Here is a 17,433-nt window from a genome sequence, read left to right as displayed (position 1 = left end):
CGGCTTTTCAACATACCGTGCTGCAGCCTTTGCAGCCCTGCACGTCCCACAAACCGGCTACCGGAGTTGTCCAGCTCTTGCCCGGTGTGCGTAAATGCAGCATGTGCCCGCATTCGACGCTTTAACTGAAAGACTAGTTACATGCAATCTCGCTGCCGCTGCCGCGCACCTTCCCCATGCCCATCGCCCATCCACCGAAACGGCAAAGCCAAGTCCCTTTGCTGCACGTTTCCACGTCTCCGCCACTCACCGGCGACTGGGGCAGGTGGCTAGGAGCCTGTGACCTGCAGGGGCGCGCGTGACTGCGCAAGGAGTGGCGGAGGCGGTGGAGGTATCCCGCGCAGGGGGGGTAACCCCGCGGTCCCCGGTCGACCCACATGGCCGTGGAGGCGGTGGCACACCCTGGCGCACCGCACACCCAGCGGCAGTGGGGGGCGTGCTTAATGGGCTCGTAGGCACAGCAGGGCGGGGGCCGGATGCCCCAGCGCAGTCCAGTGCTTACTTGACGGCGTTAAGTATGGCTGCAATACCGGCCCCCGAAGATGGGGTCTTGCCGCGACACGGCACCGAGCACGTGCTTGCCGTCCTTGGCGAGGGCGCTGGCGGCGGAAGTGCGGTCATGGTCGACTGCTGTCGCAGTGTCAGGGCGCAGCTCGTCGCTATGAGAGTGTCCCTGGTGGCGGCGGTGCCCCCAGGGGGCTCAGGGCGCTGTGGTCGTCAGGGGCCACCGCCAGGACAAAAGCGCGAGTGGTGGGGTGTGCGCAGGAGCTCTCAGTCCCGTAGCGTCGCCACATATGCGGCACGAGACATGCGGCAGTGCCGTTACTGCTGCGCTAGCGGGCCGCAAAGGTGGCTCGTAAGCAAGTTGCAAAGCCAGTACATTGCCCCTGGGCGCGTGTGTAACTCACATGCGGCACCAGTTGTCAGCAGCAGTGCACTGGTCTTGCCTTTCACCCACGCCCCCTGTTGCTTCTCCCCTGTCCGCTACCCCCACCTATTAACCCGCTTGCCACGCTTACAACAGCACACAGCAGCAATATTCATTGTGCTGGTAGTTGGGCAACAATTGCCCGTTCGCGTGTGCCTGCGACGGCCGTGCCCATGCTCAGAGTGCACCCCCGCCGTCCAGCGGTCTCGCAATGAAGCCTGGTCATACTGACAATAATCGGGCTATTGTGATTGGTTTTATTGTTGGGTGGCGAGACGAGGGGCCGCAGCCGCCCATAGCGAAGTGCATTTCTTGTGCCTACACCCTGGGTTGATCGCACCGTGCCGTTGACTAGAATTACGCTCTTATAGCATTTGTGGGAGTCTCCACATTAGCGACAGTCAACAGAGGCGCCTCCGGGATGCTCGCGTCGCAGAAGCTCGCCCACCGGGCCGGACTGGAGGAGAGGCGTGCTTGCATTGGTCCACATGTGAGCCGAAGCCAACAGCGCGTGGTTGGGCGTGTCGGAAAGCTTGCCCCGCACGTCTCTGGTGCTCCGGCGAATGCGATTCGCCAGACTTCCGTCGTCCGCAAGCTGCTGCGCGTTGCAGCTGCAGCAAGCACCGTGTCTGGAGCTGCTGCGGAGAAGCCCACCGGCGTGAGGGGGGCGCACTGGCAGGTGCACAAATTCGGCGGCACTTGCATGGCCAGCGCCGACAGGATTCGCGCGACTGCCGAGCTGATGGCATCGACTGTGGGCCCGGATTCCTCCACCTGCGTCGTCGTCAGTGCCATGGGGAACCACCCGACCAGCCCAATTAAGGTCACGGACCTCATCCTCAACATGATCAAGAAGGCGTCGCGGCAGGACGCGGCCTTCCTGGTTGATCTGGCGGCACTGCAGGAGAAGCACGTGGACACAGCGAAGCTGCTGCTGGGCCAGTCGCCCGAGCTGACCCAGTTCGTGTCCAGCCTCATGGACGATATCACGAACCTGAAGGCCATGCTTCAGGCCATGAGCATTGGTGAGAGCTCGTCAATGCGGCGGGGGGTGGGTGGGTGGGTGGGGGTTGCTGCGGGGACGGGAAGGCTGCCGGGGCGCATGAGGGTGGGGTGAATGCATGGCATAAGGAAGCGTGCGTACAGGGTAGTGCCGTGCTGGGGTGGTGTGCAGCCTAGCTGCTGCGGCTGTGCCGACCTGGCACCAGTGCCGGGCCGTACGGTGCTGCTCAGGCCCTACGGCTCCGTGGGGCTCTACGCGCCGGCTGAAGCAGTGCTCGACCTCGTGCCCCCCTCCCTCCGGGCCTGGGCGGCCGCCCTTCACCCGCCTCCCTCGGCCTCGCCCCTCACGGCCTCACCCCTCACGGCCTCACTCCCCCTCTCTCCCGCCCGCCCGCAGCCGGCATGTCCACGGACGCCTTCAGCGACTTCGTGGTGGGCCACGGCGAGCTGTGGAGCGGCCGGCTGTTCGCGCTGTGCTGCAAGCAGGTGCGCGGAGTGCGAGGCAGCGTGTGCGTGTGCGTGTGCGGCAGGGCGGCAGGGGAGAGGGAGATGAGGAAGGAAGTGAGGGGCAGCAACAGGTTGGCCGGAGGGTATGGGCCGGACGGTATGAGCCGCCGACAAGGCGGGTGCTGCGGGCTGCGACATGTGTGATGCAGGGCTGTGTCCGCCGCGGGTGGGCAGATGAGCTGGAGGGTGGACAGTGGCTGCGGCAGTGGCAGTAGCCAAGTAGGGGTGAGGGGGTGGGGCGGGAACGCCAGAAGGTCTGGCAGCTGCACATAAGCCAGGGTGTGTGGTCAGAGGGTATGGCCGCTAGCGCCCCGTGCTGGTCAGCACACGCTGCCACCTCCCGCACACACCTCCCGCATACACCGCTGCCACCTCCCGCACACACCGTCTTCCTCACTGCGTGTGTGCATGTGTCTGCCCTGCTACCTCTGCCTCCCTGCGCTCCCCCGGGCAGCTGGGTGCGGACGTGGAGTTCATGGACACGCGCGACGTGCTGGTGGTGACGCCCACCAGCGACGGCGCCAGTGTGGACCTGGACGAGGCGGTCAGCAACGGCCGCATGGACGCCTGGTTCAAGGCCAAGGGGAACAAGAAGGTGCGGGCGGGCGGGGGGGAGGATGAGCGGGGTGAGGGGGGCGGAGGAGTGGAGGAGTGGAGGAGAACGGCGTGAGCACCGCACCAGAGCTCCGTTGATAGGAGGTATGGGGCCCTGGGCAGGGGAGTGGCATGCAGTGGCCAAGGCCCGGGCACAGGCACTCCGCCGCAGTTGCTCCTCCCTTGCCACCCACCCAAGACCCCACAACTCGCCACCCACCACCCCGCCGCCCCCCTGCAGCTGATTGTGGCCACCGGCTTCATCGCGCGCAGCCGCGAGGGCACCGCCACCACCCTGAAGCGCAACGGCTCGGACTTCTCCGCCACCATCATGGGCGCGCTGCTGCGCTGCCGCCACATCACCATCTGGACGGACGTGGACGGCGTGTACTCGGCGGACCCGCGCAAGGTGTGTGCGAGGGGGGAGGGGGCTTTGTGCAGGGTGGGGGTGGGTGGGGGTGGGGAGGGCAATGGCATAGGGGGCGATTGAGGGATAGAGGCGGGGTGGGGAGTGGTGGGGTGGTGCGTCGCGCCGGAACATGGGTGGGGTACCGGGATGGAGCCATGAAACGGCAGGTACTGGGTGTGTGGGCATGCAGGGTGGGGCGTGTGGGCCCTGGAAAGGCGAGTAGGACTTCGGCAGGTTGGCGCGGCGGGCGGTGACGGGGAAAGCATGCGGGAGGGGCGCTGGAACGGCTTCGCCACGAGGTGGTTGCTGCGGTGGCGGCCGGCAGCGGCGGTGCCGGTGTGGTGGCAGCTGGCGGCAGCTGGGCGATGACGACGGCGACGGCCAGTGGCAGCTGTGCCGGTGGGCGAGGAGTGGTACACAGCTGGCGGCGGCAGTGACGGCAGCGGCAGCGGTGGTGGCGGTGGTGGCGGCGGTGGCGGCGGTACCAGCCCTCCCCCGCAGCGGGGCTCCCGTACACGTACCCGGTGTGACCTCCTTGCCTCCCCCACCCGCCCCACCCCTCTCTCTGTGTGTGCAGGTGCCCGAGGCCGTGTGCCTGCCCTCCATGACCTACCACGAGGCCTGGGAGCTGAGCTACTTCGGCGCCAACGTGCTGCACCCGCGCACCACCCTGCCCGCCATGAAGTACCACATCCCCATCACCATCCGCAACTTCTTCAACCAGTCCGCGCCGGGTGAGCCAGCAGCAGCTGGGGGGCGGGAGGCGAGGAAAGGAAGACGGGTCGGGTGGGGGGCGGCAGTGTCGGGGAGGGTTACAGTGCTGGGTGGGACGTCCAGCGGGTGGGTTGGGCGTATGTGGGCGTCAGGCGTGCTTCTTGGTGCTGCGCCCTGCACCCCGGCTCCCCAACTTGCTGCTGCTGCCGCCGCTCCACCCCCACCCCCACCCCCACGCGCAGGCACGCGCATCAGCGACGTGGCCTCGGATGCCGAGGTGTACGGCGGCAAGAACACCATCAAGGGGTTCGCCACCATTGACAACGTGACGCTGATCAACGTGGAGGGCACGGGCATGGTGGGCGTGCCCGGCATCGCCAGCCGCATCTTCAGCTCGGTGCGGGACGCCGGCATCAACGTCATCATGATCAGCCAGGCCTCCTCGGAGCAGTCCATCTGCTTCGCGGTCAAGGGCACGGACGGCGATGCGGCGCAGCGCGTGCTCAACGAGCGGTGAGGGGCGGGGCGGAGAGGGCGGCGTGGGGCGACAGGTGGACTCGCAGGGGGCTGAAGGCAGGGTGTGCGGCAGTTCGGTTGTGGGGCCTTGGTGGGGCCCGGGACGTGCGTTGGGCAGCCACGCAGTCCCAGGCCGTATGCTATTACCCTGTTCCGGGCGCCTTGACCTCGCAACCGCCTCTGCCGCCCACCCCACCCCACCCTCCTTGTCGCGCAGCTTCGCGGACTCCATCTCCGCGGGCCGCGTGAGTGCGGTGCAGGTGATCCCGCACTGCTGCGTGCTGGCGGCGGTGGGGCAGGGCATGGTGGCGCGCAAGGGCGTGGCGGCCACCATGATGAGCGCGCTGGCCAAGGCCAACGTCAACATCAAGGCCATCGCGCAGGGCTCCTCCGAGTACAACATCACCGTGCTCATCGACCAGGTAGGCGCGGCTGCAGGGAGGCTGTGGGGTGGGGGTGGGGTGGGGGTCGCTGGGTCCAGTCCCAACTAGATTAAGGGGGCGGTGCAAGCGGGGGGGGGGGGCGGGTGTATCACCATGTAGTTGCCCGGACGGGGCTTGAGATCAAGGCCATTGGACCCTGCTGTTCCAGCTGTACAGCTTCATGTGCGCCTCACCATCCTACGCTGCTGACACACCCGACATCCTCTGCCCCGCCCGCTGCGCTGCGGTGCGCTGCAGGTGGACTCGGAGCGCGCCCTGCGGGCCGTGCACTCGCGCTTCTACCTGTCGGACGTGCCCATCGGTGTGGGCATTGTGGGCCCCGGCCTCATCGGCGGCACCCTCATCGCCCAGGTGCGTGCGCGTGGCGCTGGGACTGTGGGTGTGGCTGGGTGGATAGTGGGATTGCACGATGGGTTGATTGGGTGAAGCCTGTACCGCGTTGGCCGGGGAGGGGAGGTGCTGGCTGCGCGGGGTCGTTGCCATCTGGGGCCTTGCCTGCGCGGGTGTTTGCTTCCCCCAATGGCTCACTCGCGACTCAACCGCCGCTCCCGCACCCTCCCCCGCTGCACTCCCACAGCTGCGCGAGCAGCGGCAGCAGCTGAAGAAGGAGTTCGGCATCGACCTGCGGCTGCTGGGCGTGGCCAGCAGCGGCAAGATGCTGCTGCGCGAGACGGGCGTGGACCTGGACAACTGGAAGCAGGACCTGGAGGACAAGGTGGGGGGTGCAGGAGGAGGGGGGGCTGGGGAGTTAGTATTCCAGAGCCCAACGATGGTGGGGGAGCTGGGCGGGTGGCGGGTCGGCGTGTACTGGGCGTGTAACGGAAGCACGTGCTTGACCCCGATGAGTATACCCCTTACCCCCTCACCCACGCTCACTTCACCTCGCCTCACCGCTTCCCTCCTCCCTCTCCGCCCCCACAGTCTGTTGCCTGCGACCTGGACAAGTTCGGCAACTTCCTGTCCAGCCACTACATCCCCAACCGCGTCATTGTGGACTGCACCGCCTCGGACGCGCCCGCCTCCAAGTACATGACCTGGATGCAGCAGGGCATCCACGTGGTCACGCCCAACAAGAAGCTGGGCAGCGGGCCGCTGGACCAGTACCAGGCCGTGCGCCGCATGCAGCGCGAGGGCTACATCCACTTCTTCTACGAGGTGAGGCGGGGAGGGGGCTGGCGGCGGAGGCCGGCGGCGGGGGGGGGGGGAGTGTGGGGGCGAATGGCGGGCCGGCAGAAGTGTGGCAAACCGAGTTGGGGGGGCGGGGAGGAGGCGCCTGCGCTGCGCTCGTGTACCTGCCGCATTGCTGACGCCCGTGTACAATCCCCCGCTCTGCGACGCACAAAAACACGCACGTTTTCCTTGTGCTCTTTAAACACACACGTTCAGGGCACTGTGGGCGCGGGCCTGCCTGTGATCGGCACTCTGAAGCACCTGCTGGAGACCGGCGACAAGATCATCAAGATCGAGGGCATCCTGTCCGGCACCCTGTCCTACATCTTCAACACCTACCAGTGAGCGCTGCTGCTTATTACAGGCGGTTCCGTGACTGTCTGTGTGTATAACTGCTGCCCTGTCCGCCGTGTGCTGAATCATCACTGCTCCCCTGCGCCCTCTCCTCCTCTCCTCCCCCTCCCACCCTCCTGCCCCCCCCCCTCCACAGGCCCGGCATGAAGTTCAGCGAGGTGGTGGCGGACGCGCGGTCCAAGGGCTACACCGAGCCCGACCCGCGCGACGACCTCAACGGCACCGACGTGGCGCGCAAGGTGGGGATGAGGGGCTGGGAGGATAGGGGTTGGCGTGTGGTGAAGGGGACGGTGGGGCTGGGGCACTGGAAATGGAGTGCTGCTTTTGCATGTGTCCCCGTTAGGCACCACCACCGCAGCCATGGCCTTAGCACCTTTCCCTGCGCCACCGCCAACCTCGGAGCTCTTCCTATTGCTGCTGCTCATTTTTTCGTGCCTCGGCTCTTCTCCTGACTTCCGCTGCCTCCTCCTCCTCCCCTCCCCCCCAGGTGGCCATCCTGGCCCGCGAGTGCGGCCTGATGCTGGAGCTGGACTCCATCCCCGTGCAGAGCCTGGTGCCGGAGCCGCTTCGCGCCGTGGCCAGCAGCGCCGACTACATGGCGCGGCTGCCCGAGTTCGACGCCGACATGGACGCCAAGCTGCGCGAGGCGGAGGCCAGCGGAGACTGCTTGAGGTGTGTGTGTGTAGGCAGGGGCGGGTGGATTGGGGATGGGTGGGGTGGGGGGCCTGGTGGGTGGGAGGGACGGGGGAAGGGACTGGATGAGGCGGGGCGCGCGGGGCGGGTTTTGGCCGGTGTTACGGGGGGGCTTCGGAAAGGGACGTGCATGACGAGCCTCAGCAAACGCAAGAACGTTGGTGTAGGGGCAGTAGTGACCAAACGCGCGGCTCTGGGTACCTACACGCGCTCCTTGACCCTGCCCCAACCCTTTCTTACTGGCTTATCCTGCTATGCCCCGCCTCCTGTTCCGCCTCGCAGATACGTGGGTGTGGTGGACGCCCAGAACGGCAAGGGCAGCGTGGAGCTGCGCCGCTACCCCAAGTCCCACCCCTTTGCGCAGCTGCAGGGCAGCGACAACATCATCTCTTTCACCACCGCGCGCTACTTCAAGCAGCCGCTCATCGTGCGCGGCCCCGGCGCCGGCGCGGACGTGACGGCGGCGGGCGTGTTCAGCGACCTGCTGCGGCTGGCGGCGTACCTGGGCGCGCCCTCCTAGAGCAGGAGCAGGAGGCGGCGGGGAGGAGACGGCGAGGCGGCAGCCGTGTGTCAAGCGGAAACGATACGCGCGCTCGTGCTTGTGTGTGCGTTTGCGTGCGCGTGTGTGATGGTAGTGGTGGTGTGGAGGGCGGGAGTGCTCTTACCGTACCCCAAACAATTGGGGGCGGGGCAGGGGGGGGGGGGGCGCTAAGGGGACGGCGTGTTTCGGGAATGGGGATGGCCAATGCCGGCGGATGTCCCGACACGGCTGTCGGCGGCGGGGATGTGAGTCACGATGAGTAGTGAAGAGCTGGACTGCTAGGACGGGCCTTGCTTGATGTGTAACTGGTGCAGGATGCGAGGTATGTAGATGGTGCGCTTTGCGGGGCACAACGGGGGCGTTGAGCCTCGGCGTGCCTGAGTGAGTAGCTCGGTTGCGCGCGGGGCGAATGAAGTGGTGCAGCGGGTGTCACTCGGCGTGTAGGGCGGCCAGGAAGCTGGATCCGGCTTGTACGGCTGCATTGGATTGCTGCTGTGTGCATAGCGAGCATGTGCGCAGGCTGCGTGGTGGTGCACTTGGCCAAACCCCCCAACTCCGAAGCGCTATCACGATCCTACGTTTGCAAGAGTTGGGGCTTATGGTGGCCCCTTCACAACGACAGAACACATAACCAAAAGCTGCTACACAGGCGCGCTGCCGAGCTGGCCCCGGATTGCATTAGCGCGCAACTGCGCAAGCTAGCTTGCAACTAGATTAGGCCCTTTGCCCCTTTCCCCAGTCCTGATGTGTGAAAGCGGCAGCCTAGCTATCAGCATGCACGGTGGCGGAGGCGCAGGAACAGCTGCGCCGTGGAAGGGGCCTTGGGTACGGGCCTTGGGGGCACTGGGGCTTACCTGCTCGAGCTCGGCGCGCTCGTAACACCTGAGTGGACTTAGCATCTCATAAAAGTCTCATTGATTGATGTTACAAGTTCATGCTCGTAGATTGGTCCAAACGAGCCAGGAAGCTCATGGACCGCCAAAACTAGTCTCAAAAGGATTATTCAAAAAGCAAAACAGTTCATGCAATAATATATCTAAATTGGTCGCGCCGTAAGGTCGTTACGTCGCAGCCTTATCGCATGAATGACACGCGCTAAACCCCTCTGGTCACCACTGGCCATCGCGTCCATCATAGTCGCGGGAATCACCTCCCACAGCGTGCTTCTGATATCATCGTACGCCTTGCACTCAAGCAGCACATGCCTCTCATCCTCTACATGCTCCTCCCCATCAGCGTGGCAAAGCGGACATACTCTCTGTGCTCTCTCCCTGTGCGCACCCTGCGCACCGCGTGGGTTGTTAGCCTCAATCATCCACACGCCTATCCTGAATCTCATCATGGAGACATGCCATGCTCGAGGAATGTAGATTTGCGTGTGCCGTGTTTCCCCCATCCAATGCTTGTAACGACATATCTTCACGCCAGGCTTGACCCCTGCTTGCGTCACAAAATCCCGTGGATTAACCTCTAACCTGTTGCTAGCCCAGTCCTCCTCAAACTTCTCGCGTACCTTCCCCATGAGGGAGGCAACATCCAGTTCTTGCGTAGTAATGCGTGTAATATTGGCCTCGATATCAGCTGCCTCTCCACTGAAACGGTAGCCAAGGCCAACCATCAATAACCGCAGAACTTTAGCCCCCCACGTGTGCGTGGGCGGCGTCGGTAGGTTGCTCAACACCGCTCGTATCTCCTCCTTAAACGCCTGATGGTAAACAGTGCCGGTTGCCTTAACCATTTGGTTCCAAAAACGGAAAACAAGCTCAGCCCAATGCACGTGTAGTGGCATGCACCCAAGCTCTCGAAAGAAGTGGTGGGAGCCCAGAAACCAACACATGAAGTCTCATTGCGCAGCCAGGTCTCCACCAGACCACCACCAGCATGGGGACTTCCATGCCGACTTCGTGGTCTGGCTGCCATTGCACCGAGTTCAGCGTCCATAACCTCCTGTCCTATATTCGTCGCTAAATGGCTGAAATTTTCGTTCCAAACGAGGCTGCGCTGCGGCACAACCTGGCCGAGGCCACTAGGGTTCTCGACCGCGGTGCAGCGGACGAGCCACAGTTGATCGCTAGCGGCATTCTGCGCTCGGTAGCTCACGCATTCATGGAAAAATGCGAGCGAAAGGGCTTCCTATTCATCGGCGACGAAGCCTGCGGTGATTTGTTCGTCTTTTACGACCCTACTGGGGTCCACGAGTCAGCAGCGCGCTACTTGGTGCTGCCCTTGATAACTTGGTTGCAGCCATGGAGCACGTGTGAGTCCGCGAGTCCGCCAGTCTGCGAGTCCATTAAGCGCACACTTGAGCCTCACGGCCTGTTTCTGTCACTTGTTGCCTTGCAGTCGGCAACTTACTATGGCTTGGCGGCAGCCTGACTATGCACTTGCCGGGGATCGTTGCGGAACCGGACGAGAGCCTGTGTGTGCGTGGGAACCCGCCGCACGTTTTCGTCGAGGTCGCCTACGCTAAGTCGCGCTCAAGCTTGCTCCAGGCCATGTCCCGGTGGGCTGCACCTTCCGGGCCGGCTCGCCTGGTCTTCGGCGTTGACGTGCAATACCCACCGCCTGCTGGAGTCCCCCCACGCATAGCAATCTTCATGCAGCGTCCTGGACAGCAGCCAGCGGTCGCTGTATCTTGTGGTGCGGGGAGCGGATGCATTGCGCCGGCGCTGCGGGAGTACACCATCTTCCTGCCCCTCGACGACGTGCTCTTCGGTGTTTCGTGGCTCACACGCACTGTCATTAGCCTCCAGCTGGCTGTGCTGGTGCCGCTGTACAGCCTGTACGGTTGCGTGTACGCATTGTTCGATGTGCTATGCGGAAGGCGCAGCGTGTGGCAGCTAGTCAAGGCCAGCTTTCAGTCTATGGGTGGACCGTGGTGGGGCGTGGTGCCCCTCGACACCTTCGAGGTGCGGCGGAAGGTGTTCATGCAGTTGAACTGGTACCAACAGGTGCGCAGCCCGTGTTGATTTGGGTGCGGCTGGTCGCTTGGTGATTACGTTGTGTCCAGCCAAGGGTAGCCTGTTTGCCGGCTGGAGGCTGGTGCCTGGCTGTGCCTGGTGGCTATCACGCTGGCAGCGCTGCCATTGAGCGGTCAACGACTATACTGGGCGGAAAGCGACCTCAGAGGCCCGGTCAGTAATGTGTGGCTATGGTACACAGATGAAGGCGCCTGGGGAGGGCGCAGTCCACCAGATACGCGCTCGTGTGCAGCCAGTGCAGATGGTGAAGCCATGCCCGTGCAGCAGCCGAACGAGGCAGCAATGTGTACAGTTGTGGCTTTACTTTGTCTGGGCAGGCCTTGTTGTGACGCTATGCATGGCTGTTTATGTGATGCTCATGCAAGCCTTTTGGCCGCCATAATTTACACGGGTCGTGTCAATCGCTTGTGTGGTGCCCAGTTGTCATGATCGCACGCACCAACTGTGAATCTGCGGAGCGCCTATGGTCTTGCTTCTTGCGGACGGGAGGGCTGATGATATGACAAAGGGGTGTAGGCGACAGCGGAGCGGATAGCTGGACTCTGTTGTCAACGCTGGCATGAGGAGCCATGGACACGAATGGAGGCAGCGGAGGCGCAATGGGGGCCATGGGCGCGAGTGGAGGTGGCAGCAGCACAGGCGGGAGCAGCACTGGCGGGAGCGGGATGCTGCGTGAGTGTGTGGCTACCTGCGGGTTTGGTGGAGGACCGCGGCTGGCGGCTGGTGGCGGCGGCGGCGCGGTGTCGCTGTCTCCTGGAGGTGTGCTGGGTCGCATCACGCAGCTGCTGGCTGCGGCCATGAGCGAGCACAAGGTGCACAAATTGATGATCGGGGGGCAGGGGCTGACGTGGGGCGATGATGATCGGGGCAGGGGGGTGGGTAGGGCCGCGTGTCGAAGGGGGTACGGGGCAAACGGGTGTCCCGGGCGGCCAGAGGGCACTAGCGTCTGCTCTCAGCGTGACGTGCCGCATCCCTGCCATCCTTCCTGCGCCATGCTGGCAATCCCTCCTCCTCAACACCTCTTGCCCACACTCACCACTCCCCCGCTGCACACACACAGAGCCGCTTCGCGCCGTGGCCAGCAGTGCCGACTACATGGCGCGGCTGCCCGAGTTCGACGCCGACATGGACGCCAAGCTGCGCGAGGCGGAGGCCAGCGGAGACTGCTTGAGATGTGTGTGCGTGTGTGTGTAGGCAGGGGCGGGGGGGTGGGGGATGGGTGGGGTGGGGGGCCTGGTGGGTGGGAGGGACGGGGGAAGGGACTGGATGAGGCGGGGCGCGCGGGGCGGGTTTTGGCCGGTGTTACGGGGGGGCTTCGGAAAGGGACGTGCATGACGAGCCTCAGCAAACGCAAGAACGTTGGTGTAGGGGCATTAGTGACCAAACGCGCGGCTCTGGATACCTACACGCGCTCCTTGACCCTGCCCTAACCCTTCCTTACCGCCTCCTGCTCCGCCTCGCGGATACGTGGGTGTGGTGGACGCCCAGAACGGCAAGGGCAGCGTGGAGCTGCGCCGCTACCCCAAGTCCCACCCCTTTGCGCAGCTGCAGGGCAGCGACAACATCATCTCCTTCACCACCGCGCGCTACTTCAAGCAGCCGCTCATCGTGCGCGGCCCCGGCGCCGGCGCGGACGTGATGGTAGTGGTGGTGTGGAGGGCGGGAGTGCTCTTACCGTACGGTCCGTACCCCAAACAATTGGGGGCGGGGCAGGGGGCCCGCTAAGGGGACGGCGTGTTTCGGGAATGGGGATGGCCAATGCCGGCGGATGTCCCGACACGGCTGTCGGCGGCGGGGATGTGAGTCACGACGAGTAGCAAAGAGCTGGACGGCTTGAACGGGCCTTGCTTGATGTGTATCTGGTGCAGGATGTGAGGTATGCAGACGGTGCGCTTTGCGGGGCACAACGGGGGCGTTGAGCCTCGGCGTGCCCGAGTGAGTAGCTCGGTTGCGCGCGGGGCGATTGAAGTGGTGCAGCGGGTGTCACTCGGCGTGTAGGGCGGCCAGGAAGCTGGATCCGGCTTGTACGGCTACACTGGATTGCTGCAGTGTGCGCATAGCGAGCATGTGCGCAGGCTGCGTGGCGGTGCTCTTAGCTAACGCAGGGGTAACCCCTGGAAACGTGACTATCGGACTGTTACAAGCCCCATCCCAACGACGGGGGTTCCCAAAGCTTTTTGAACACTTAGGCCGTGGCCCACGAGGCAGGCGGGCGGTGGGACGAAAGCCACACCACAAAGCCGCCTGTAATGCTGGGGCGTAGTGAGCCCATCGACTCAGCCCGAACCGAGGCCCTTATGTTACATTAGGGTTGGGGTGCCCACGTGAAACGAGTGTGAGCTCGTCCATTCAGCATTCCAGGCAGGGGAGCCCTGGACGTTCAAGCATGGTGCCGCCTTTCCTACGGAGGAGCTCCCAAGGCTTTTCGCCAGTCCTTCTCCAGTCGTATCCTGTAGTCTCCTCCCCCCAGCAGTTGCACCAGAGCCCAGAACAGCAGCCCTTCCCTGCGGTTCATGTGCTCAGCGCAGGTCCCAGGCGTCGACCGCGCCACTTCCGACTGTCATGGACTCATGGCCGCGCACCGCATGGCGCCCATGTGCCTCAGTGCCGGCGGGGGCTCCGGCTCCGACCACGTGGCCCACGCCACCCCTCGTCACCCCGCGCGACTCCCCGGCCGCCGTGCGCTCTCCGCTCCTGCTGGCGGACCGGGCTCCGGCTCCGGCTGCGGCTGTCGTGGCGTGCCCGCACTGCCGCAGGCGCATCCCTCCGTGGGCTCCGGCTGCGGTTGTCGTGCCTTGGCCGCGCCCCAGCGGGCGGCTCACCCCGCCGCCCCTTCTCCAGGGCTGGCGGCGGGCTGTCGTGCCGCCCATGGCTGGCCGGGCCCCGCCCTGCCCCGCCCAGCTCCCGACCCCGCTCCCTGCCGGCGGCCTCGTCGCCGGATGAGTCGCTGCCGCTGCCGCTGCTGGAGGAGGGCGAGGCGGAGCGGTGGCACCGCTTGCGGTCTGCGGTCAGGACAGGGGGGTTAGTGTTGCTAAGCATGGTCACAATCGCAAATTCAGGCTCTCATGACTTGACACTGAGAGTGTTCACATGGCCAGGGCATGCATTCGGGAACACAGCCACATGCCAATCCGCCGTGACAGCAACTGCGAGTACGTCATCGGCGCAGTGCGCGTTCCAGCAAGCCCACACCTTCGCCTGCGCCGCCGTGCTTTGGCCCCGCCTCCTTAGCGGCCTTCTTGGCGGCCTTCTTTGCGGCCTTCTTCGCCTGCGGTGGAGGCAGCGGGTGCGGGTGCGTGTCCATGAGCGGCCCTGCTGTCTCGCACCTGGCGGACACAGGGGGCACCCATGCCACACGCAGGCTCCCCGGGCGGTGAGCTGGGAGCCGCGCCCCCCAGGCTGCTGCTACCGCAACCCTCAATCTGCATCTCGACACGACTATCCACGTCGTTCAGCCTACATACCAGCCCGCCTCCCCTCCCCTCCCCTCCCCTCCCCACGTCGCCACCCACGCACCTTCTTGGCCTCCTTCTTGGCGCGCTTCTCCGCCTTGCGCTCCGCCCGCCGCAGCCGCTTCAGGTCGTCCAGGCTCATGCCCGCAGCCACGGCTGCAGCCACGCCGCCCGGCGCACCTCGCAAGGGTGGCGGCGGCGGCAGCGCGCCTCCCGCGTGCCCCCCCACGCCCGCGCCGCCCTGCCCCGCCGGGTGCTGGGGCTGGCCGCCCGGCGCCACGCCCACGCCCGGCAGTGTGGTCCGCACCGCCTGGCCCTGGGCGCTGCCAGTGCTGCGGGTGAAGAGACAGGGCGCAAGAAGACGCACTGTTGAGTTGAGGCACGGCGTGTGGCCAACACCCCCAACCCGGACTTCAGCAGCACTGGCACTCCGCCAGGCCGCCACACCCTATGCAAGCAGGAGGCCGCGTCGTCACGCGCCTGCCCACAACCGGCCCACAACCGGCCCAGGGCCACCAGGGCCTCCTTCCCTCTCCGCACCCTGACCCCACACTCACCCCGCGATGAAGCCCAGCCCCTTGATGCGGTCCGCCTCGCCAGTGACGCCCGCGCCCGCTCCCGCCTCCGACGCGCCCGGGCCGCCCTCTCCTCCTGCCGCCGCCGCTGCCTCGCGGTCCTCACGCTTGCCGTGGATGATCTCGTCCAGCTCGTGCTTGTCCAGCTGCGGCGCCGGCTTGGCCACGGTCTTGGGCTTCAGGCCCAGCGCCTGCGTGCACACGTTTAGGAATAGGTGTGGCATGATATGGCGTGACGGGATGCAGGCAGGTTGGCGCGTGCACCCGCCCGTAAGTACCTCTTGCCGCAAGTGTCAGCGCCATACCTCCACCTCTGTTAAATCGGGCTTCGCAGGCAGTCGCCCCATTTTCCCCCGCCCTCGTTCAACCCCCACGCCCACGCCCCCAGCCGCCCCACCCACCCGCCCCCCGACCTCACCTCCAGCATGAGCTCCTCCTCGCGCTGCTTGACCGCCGCGATCTCGTCCTGCAGCGCATTGGCGCCGCCGCCCTTGTCGCGGGTGTACCAGTACACGTCACGACCTGGGGGTGGGGGTGGGTGGGTGGGTGAGCGGTGGGGCAGGCGGCTGGGCAGGGGGCTGGGCAGGGGGCTGGGCAGGTGGCGCGTACAGGCTACATGCCTGTGCCCCTGTGACTGGCGCTGCGCTGCCGAGATCCCCCCAACACACACACCTTTCTGCCAGCGGCCCGCCAGCGCCTTTACCGAGTGGCCCAGGTAGTACTCGCGGTCCTTGTCAGCCTGAGGGTGTGGGAATATGTATGGCGGCGTGTGTGGGAGCGTATGGGAGAGCGTGTGTGCAGAGAGCGTGGTGCTCAGGCGGCGGTGTGGCACCATGGTTTGGCCCGTCCGGGTGTGCCAGTCGAGTGCTCACAGCAGGTGCAGGGTAGCGAGGCCCCGCGCAGCCCGTCTGAGATACACTACCATACACCCAATCGTGCCAACCGCTTCGGCCCGCCGCGCCCTTTAAGACTGGCACACACACTGGCACGACCGGCTTGCGTTGCGTGCTGCTCCCACGCCCGATCCCAGCGCCCACCAGAACTCCTGTCCCCGTCTCTCGGCACCATGCCTCCTGTGGCATCGCGGCCGCCACCCACCTTGACGTTATCCCACGAGAATTGGTCTCGCCCGCCTCGGGCCCCCGCGCGCGGGGGCCCATTGTACAGGGACATGGCTCCCCGAGCGCGTGTGAATTCAGCCCGCTAGTCACCACCTGCCGCCGCTCTTATAGTCGCCTAATATTCAGCTGACCGGGCACAGGGCTAAACCTGAGCACTCCTAAATGGCAAACGTCTTCAGAAGTGAAGACCCGCGCTGCTGCCTCGTTAGTTGAGTCTTCGCTCTTCTATTGGTGCAATAATTTCACTGTTAATTAAGGGACCGAAACAGAGTGGGCTGTTAGAACTGTGATTGCGCCTCATTGCGGCCCAATTCGGCAAGGCTTTCAGCGACTTCCCATGCAACTTATTCAGAATGCATATCTGCAAGGCATAGCTGTAGCTCGTCATTACCTCGGAAACCACTCCGGGAAAGATCCCATCCATTTTGGGCGGGCTCACTCGTACACGGAGGATTCTTGAAGAAGACAACCACGAGCGAACTAGTGCTAGATCCTCAGGCTAGCTGCTAGGCGCCAGGAGGATGGCTGAAGGCAGTGCGGCCCCTGCTGGTGCTGGCCCCAGCCCCAGTCCAGGAGCCGCGGCTGCTGCTGCGCCGGTCGCGCCCATCAGCCTCCAGGATGCGCTGGTGCTGCTGGGCGACCCCAAGCACCTGCAGCGGGAGAAGGGGCTGAAGGCTCTGAGTGCCCAGCTGCAGGCCGCACCAGGTGAGGGCCCAGCACGGGGCACCGCCCGCACCGCCACCGCACCTCGTGCCCACGCCTCGTGCCCTAGCAGCGACCTTACCTGGCCTCCTGCATATTGCCCGCTCGCTCCACCCCCCCCCGCCCAAAACAGCGGATGCGGACCAGGCTGCCGCGGTGGAGGCGGCGGTGGTGGTGCTGCTGGCGGGGGATACCTGGGAGCGCAAGCTGGGCGGCCTCATGGGCGGCAAGGTGCGGCCGGTGCGGTGCGCGGGGGCCCTGTGGAGGGGTGTAGAGCCTGGGGAGGAGGGCATATACGGTATGCCCAAGCCCAAAGAATCATTCCCAACTGGGGAAGGAGGCATCTGACTCTCCCAGAGCCCCGAGTCCCGAGCAAGCAGCAGCCAGACCTGTGTGCGGCTGTTGAGAGAAGGCCAGCTGGTCACAGGCGCCACAGGCTGGAGTAGGGGTAGGGTAGGGTAGGGCAGACGCACGGCCGCACTTGTTGAGCTACGGTGGCAAGTGTGTCGCTGCGTGGCTGATGCGTGAAATGTGCAGCCGCAATTCTGTCTGTTGTGGCACCTCAACACCCCGTCCGCCGCCCCCCTTTCTCCGCCCCCCCTGCAGGCCTACGTGTCGCTGTCCGACGCGGCGCTGTCGCAGCCCTTCACGGAGCGGCTGCGGCTGGCGGCCATGGGCCTGCTGGAGGACGGCGAGGTGCGCGGGGGGGGGGACTGAAGGGGGGGGACTGA

The 17,433-nt window shown here is 65.3% G+C and overlaps 4 protein-coding genes across 5 annotated transcripts in view; 3 read left to right on the top strand and 1 right to left on the bottom strand.

Annotated features, from left to right (window-relative positions):
* The first annotated feature begins 1,005 nt into the window (after positions 1 to 1,005).
* On the top strand, positions 1,006 to 9,446 carry CHLRE_18g749447v5 (uncharacterized protein). 2 transcript variants are annotated; one of them, XM_043072817.1, is made up of 14 exons: positions 1,006 to 1,953; positions 2,328 to 2,416; positions 2,892 to 3,032; positions 3,273 to 3,440; positions 4,018 to 4,174; positions 4,397 to 4,667; positions 4,888 to 5,092; positions 5,351 to 5,464; positions 5,691 to 5,828; positions 6,035 to 6,268; positions 6,500 to 6,624; positions 6,774 to 6,876; positions 7,125 to 7,309; positions 7,613 to 9,446. In XM_043072817.1, the coding sequence occupies exons 1-14, from the start codon at positions 1,350 to 1,352 to the stop codon at positions 7,848 to 7,850; spliced, it is 2,772 nt and encodes a 923-aa protein (XP_042914269.1). In that variant the 5' UTR covers positions 1,006 to 1,349; the 3' UTR covers positions 7,851 to 9,446. The 2 variants fall into 2 exon arrangements, with proteins under 2 accessions (XP_042914269.1, XP_042914268.1); XM_043072818.1 differs by having other exon boundaries at positions 1,176 to 1,953.
* Positions 9,447 to 9,495: 49 nt separating this feature from the next.
* Positions 9,496 to 13,131, top strand: CHLRE_18g749397v5 (uncharacterized protein). The gene is made up of 5 exons (XM_043072816.1): positions 9,496 to 10,128; positions 10,215 to 11,524; positions 11,635 to 11,664; positions 11,913 to 12,088; positions 12,198 to 13,131. The coding sequence occupies exons 1-2, from the start codon at positions 9,840 to 9,842 to the stop codon at positions 10,838 to 10,840; spliced, it is 915 nt and encodes a 304-aa protein (XP_042914267.1). The 5' UTR covers positions 9,496 to 9,839; the 3' UTR covers positions 10,841 to 11,524; positions 11,635 to 11,664; positions 11,913 to 12,088; positions 12,198 to 13,131.
* A 9-nt stretch (positions 13,132 to 13,140) lies between these two features.
* CHLRE_18g749347v5 (uncharacterized protein) lies at positions 13,141 to 16,235 on the bottom strand. Its single transcript, XM_043072815.1, has 7 exons — positions 15,978 to 16,235; positions 15,552 to 15,618; positions 15,298 to 15,401; positions 14,862 to 15,070; positions 14,369 to 14,636; positions 14,045 to 14,120; positions 13,141 to 13,854 (listed from the first exon to the last, which is right to left on the bottom strand). The coding sequence occupies exons 1-7, from the start codon at positions 16,050 to 16,052 to the stop codon at positions 13,454 to 13,456; spliced, it is 1,200 nt and encodes a 399-aa protein (XP_042914266.1). The 5' UTR covers positions 16,053 to 16,235; the 3' UTR covers positions 13,141 to 13,453.
* A 120-nt stretch (positions 16,236 to 16,355) lies between these two features.
* The window catches only part of CHLRE_18g749297v5 (uncharacterized protein), a 1,276-nt gene continuing 198 nt past the window's right edge, over positions 16,356 to 17,433 (top strand). Inside the window, exons 1-3 of the mRNA XM_043072814.1 lie at positions 16,356 to 16,705; positions 16,836 to 16,933; positions 17,309 to 17,433. The exon at positions 17,309 to 17,433 is cut by the window's right edge and continues 198 nt beyond it. Of these exons, the coding sequence (XP_042914265.1) occupies positions 16,522 to 16,705; positions 16,836 to 16,933; positions 17,309 to 17,419 (393 nt within the window). The 5' untranslated portion in view covers positions 16,356 to 16,521 and the 3' untranslated portion in view covers positions 17,420 to 17,433. The remainder of the gene's footprint in view (positions 16,706 to 16,835; positions 16,934 to 17,308) is intronic.

The sequence above is a fragment of the Chlamydomonas reinhardtii genome (genome assembly GCF_000002595.2).
Source record: "Chlamydomonas reinhardtii strain CC-503 cw92 mt+ unplaced genomic scaffold scaffold_18, whole genome shotgun sequence".
Lineage (NCBI taxonomy): Eukaryota > Viridiplantae > Chlorophyta > Chlorophyceae > Chlamydomonadales > Chlamydomonadaceae > Chlamydomonas > Chlamydomonas reinhardtii.
Note: the sequence above shows the minus strand (reverse complement) of the source record. Positions and strands in the feature narration are given on the sequence as shown.

What these genes read in the sequence shown, in the direction of transcription:
- CHLRE_18g749447v5 (XM_043072817.1), top strand. Translation starts at nt 1,350, where the DNA reads ATGCTCGCGTCGCAGAAGCTCGCCCACCGGGCCGGACTGGAGGAGAGG. An exon ending in TCACCGTGCTCATCGACCAG is followed by an intron (nt 5,093 to 5,350) that starts GTAGGCGCGGCT and finishes GGTGCGCTGCAG; the next exon opens with GTGGACTCGGAGCGCGCCCT. An exon ending in TACATCTTCAACACCTACCA is followed by an intron (nt 6,625 to 6,773) that starts GTGAGCGCTGCT and finishes CCCCCTCCACAG; the next exon opens with GCCCGGCATGAAGTTCAGCG.
- CHLRE_18g749397v5 (XM_043072816.1), top strand. Translation starts at nt 9,840, where the DNA reads ATGGCTGAAATTTTCGTTCCAAACGAGGCTGCGCTGCGGCACAACCTG. An exon ending in GTTGCAGCCATGGAGCACGT is followed by an intron (nt 10,129 to 10,214) that starts GTGAGTCCGCGA and finishes GTTGCCTTGCAG; the next exon opens with TCGGCAACTTACTATGGCTT.
- CHLRE_18g749347v5 (XM_043072815.1), bottom strand. Translation starts at nt 16,052, where the DNA reads ATGTCCCTGTACAATGGGCCCCCGCGCGCGGGGGCCCGAGGCGGGCGA. An exon ending in GGGCTGGGCTTCATCGCGGG is followed by an intron (nt 14,637 to 14,861) that starts GTGAGTGTGGGG and finishes CTTCACCCGCAG; the next exon opens with CACTGGCAGCGCCCAGGGCC. An exon ending in CCAAGAAGGAGGCCAAGAAG is followed by an intron (nt 14,121 to 14,368) that starts GTGCGTGGGTGG and finishes CCTCCACCGCAG; the next exon opens with GCGAAGAAGGCCGCAAAGAA.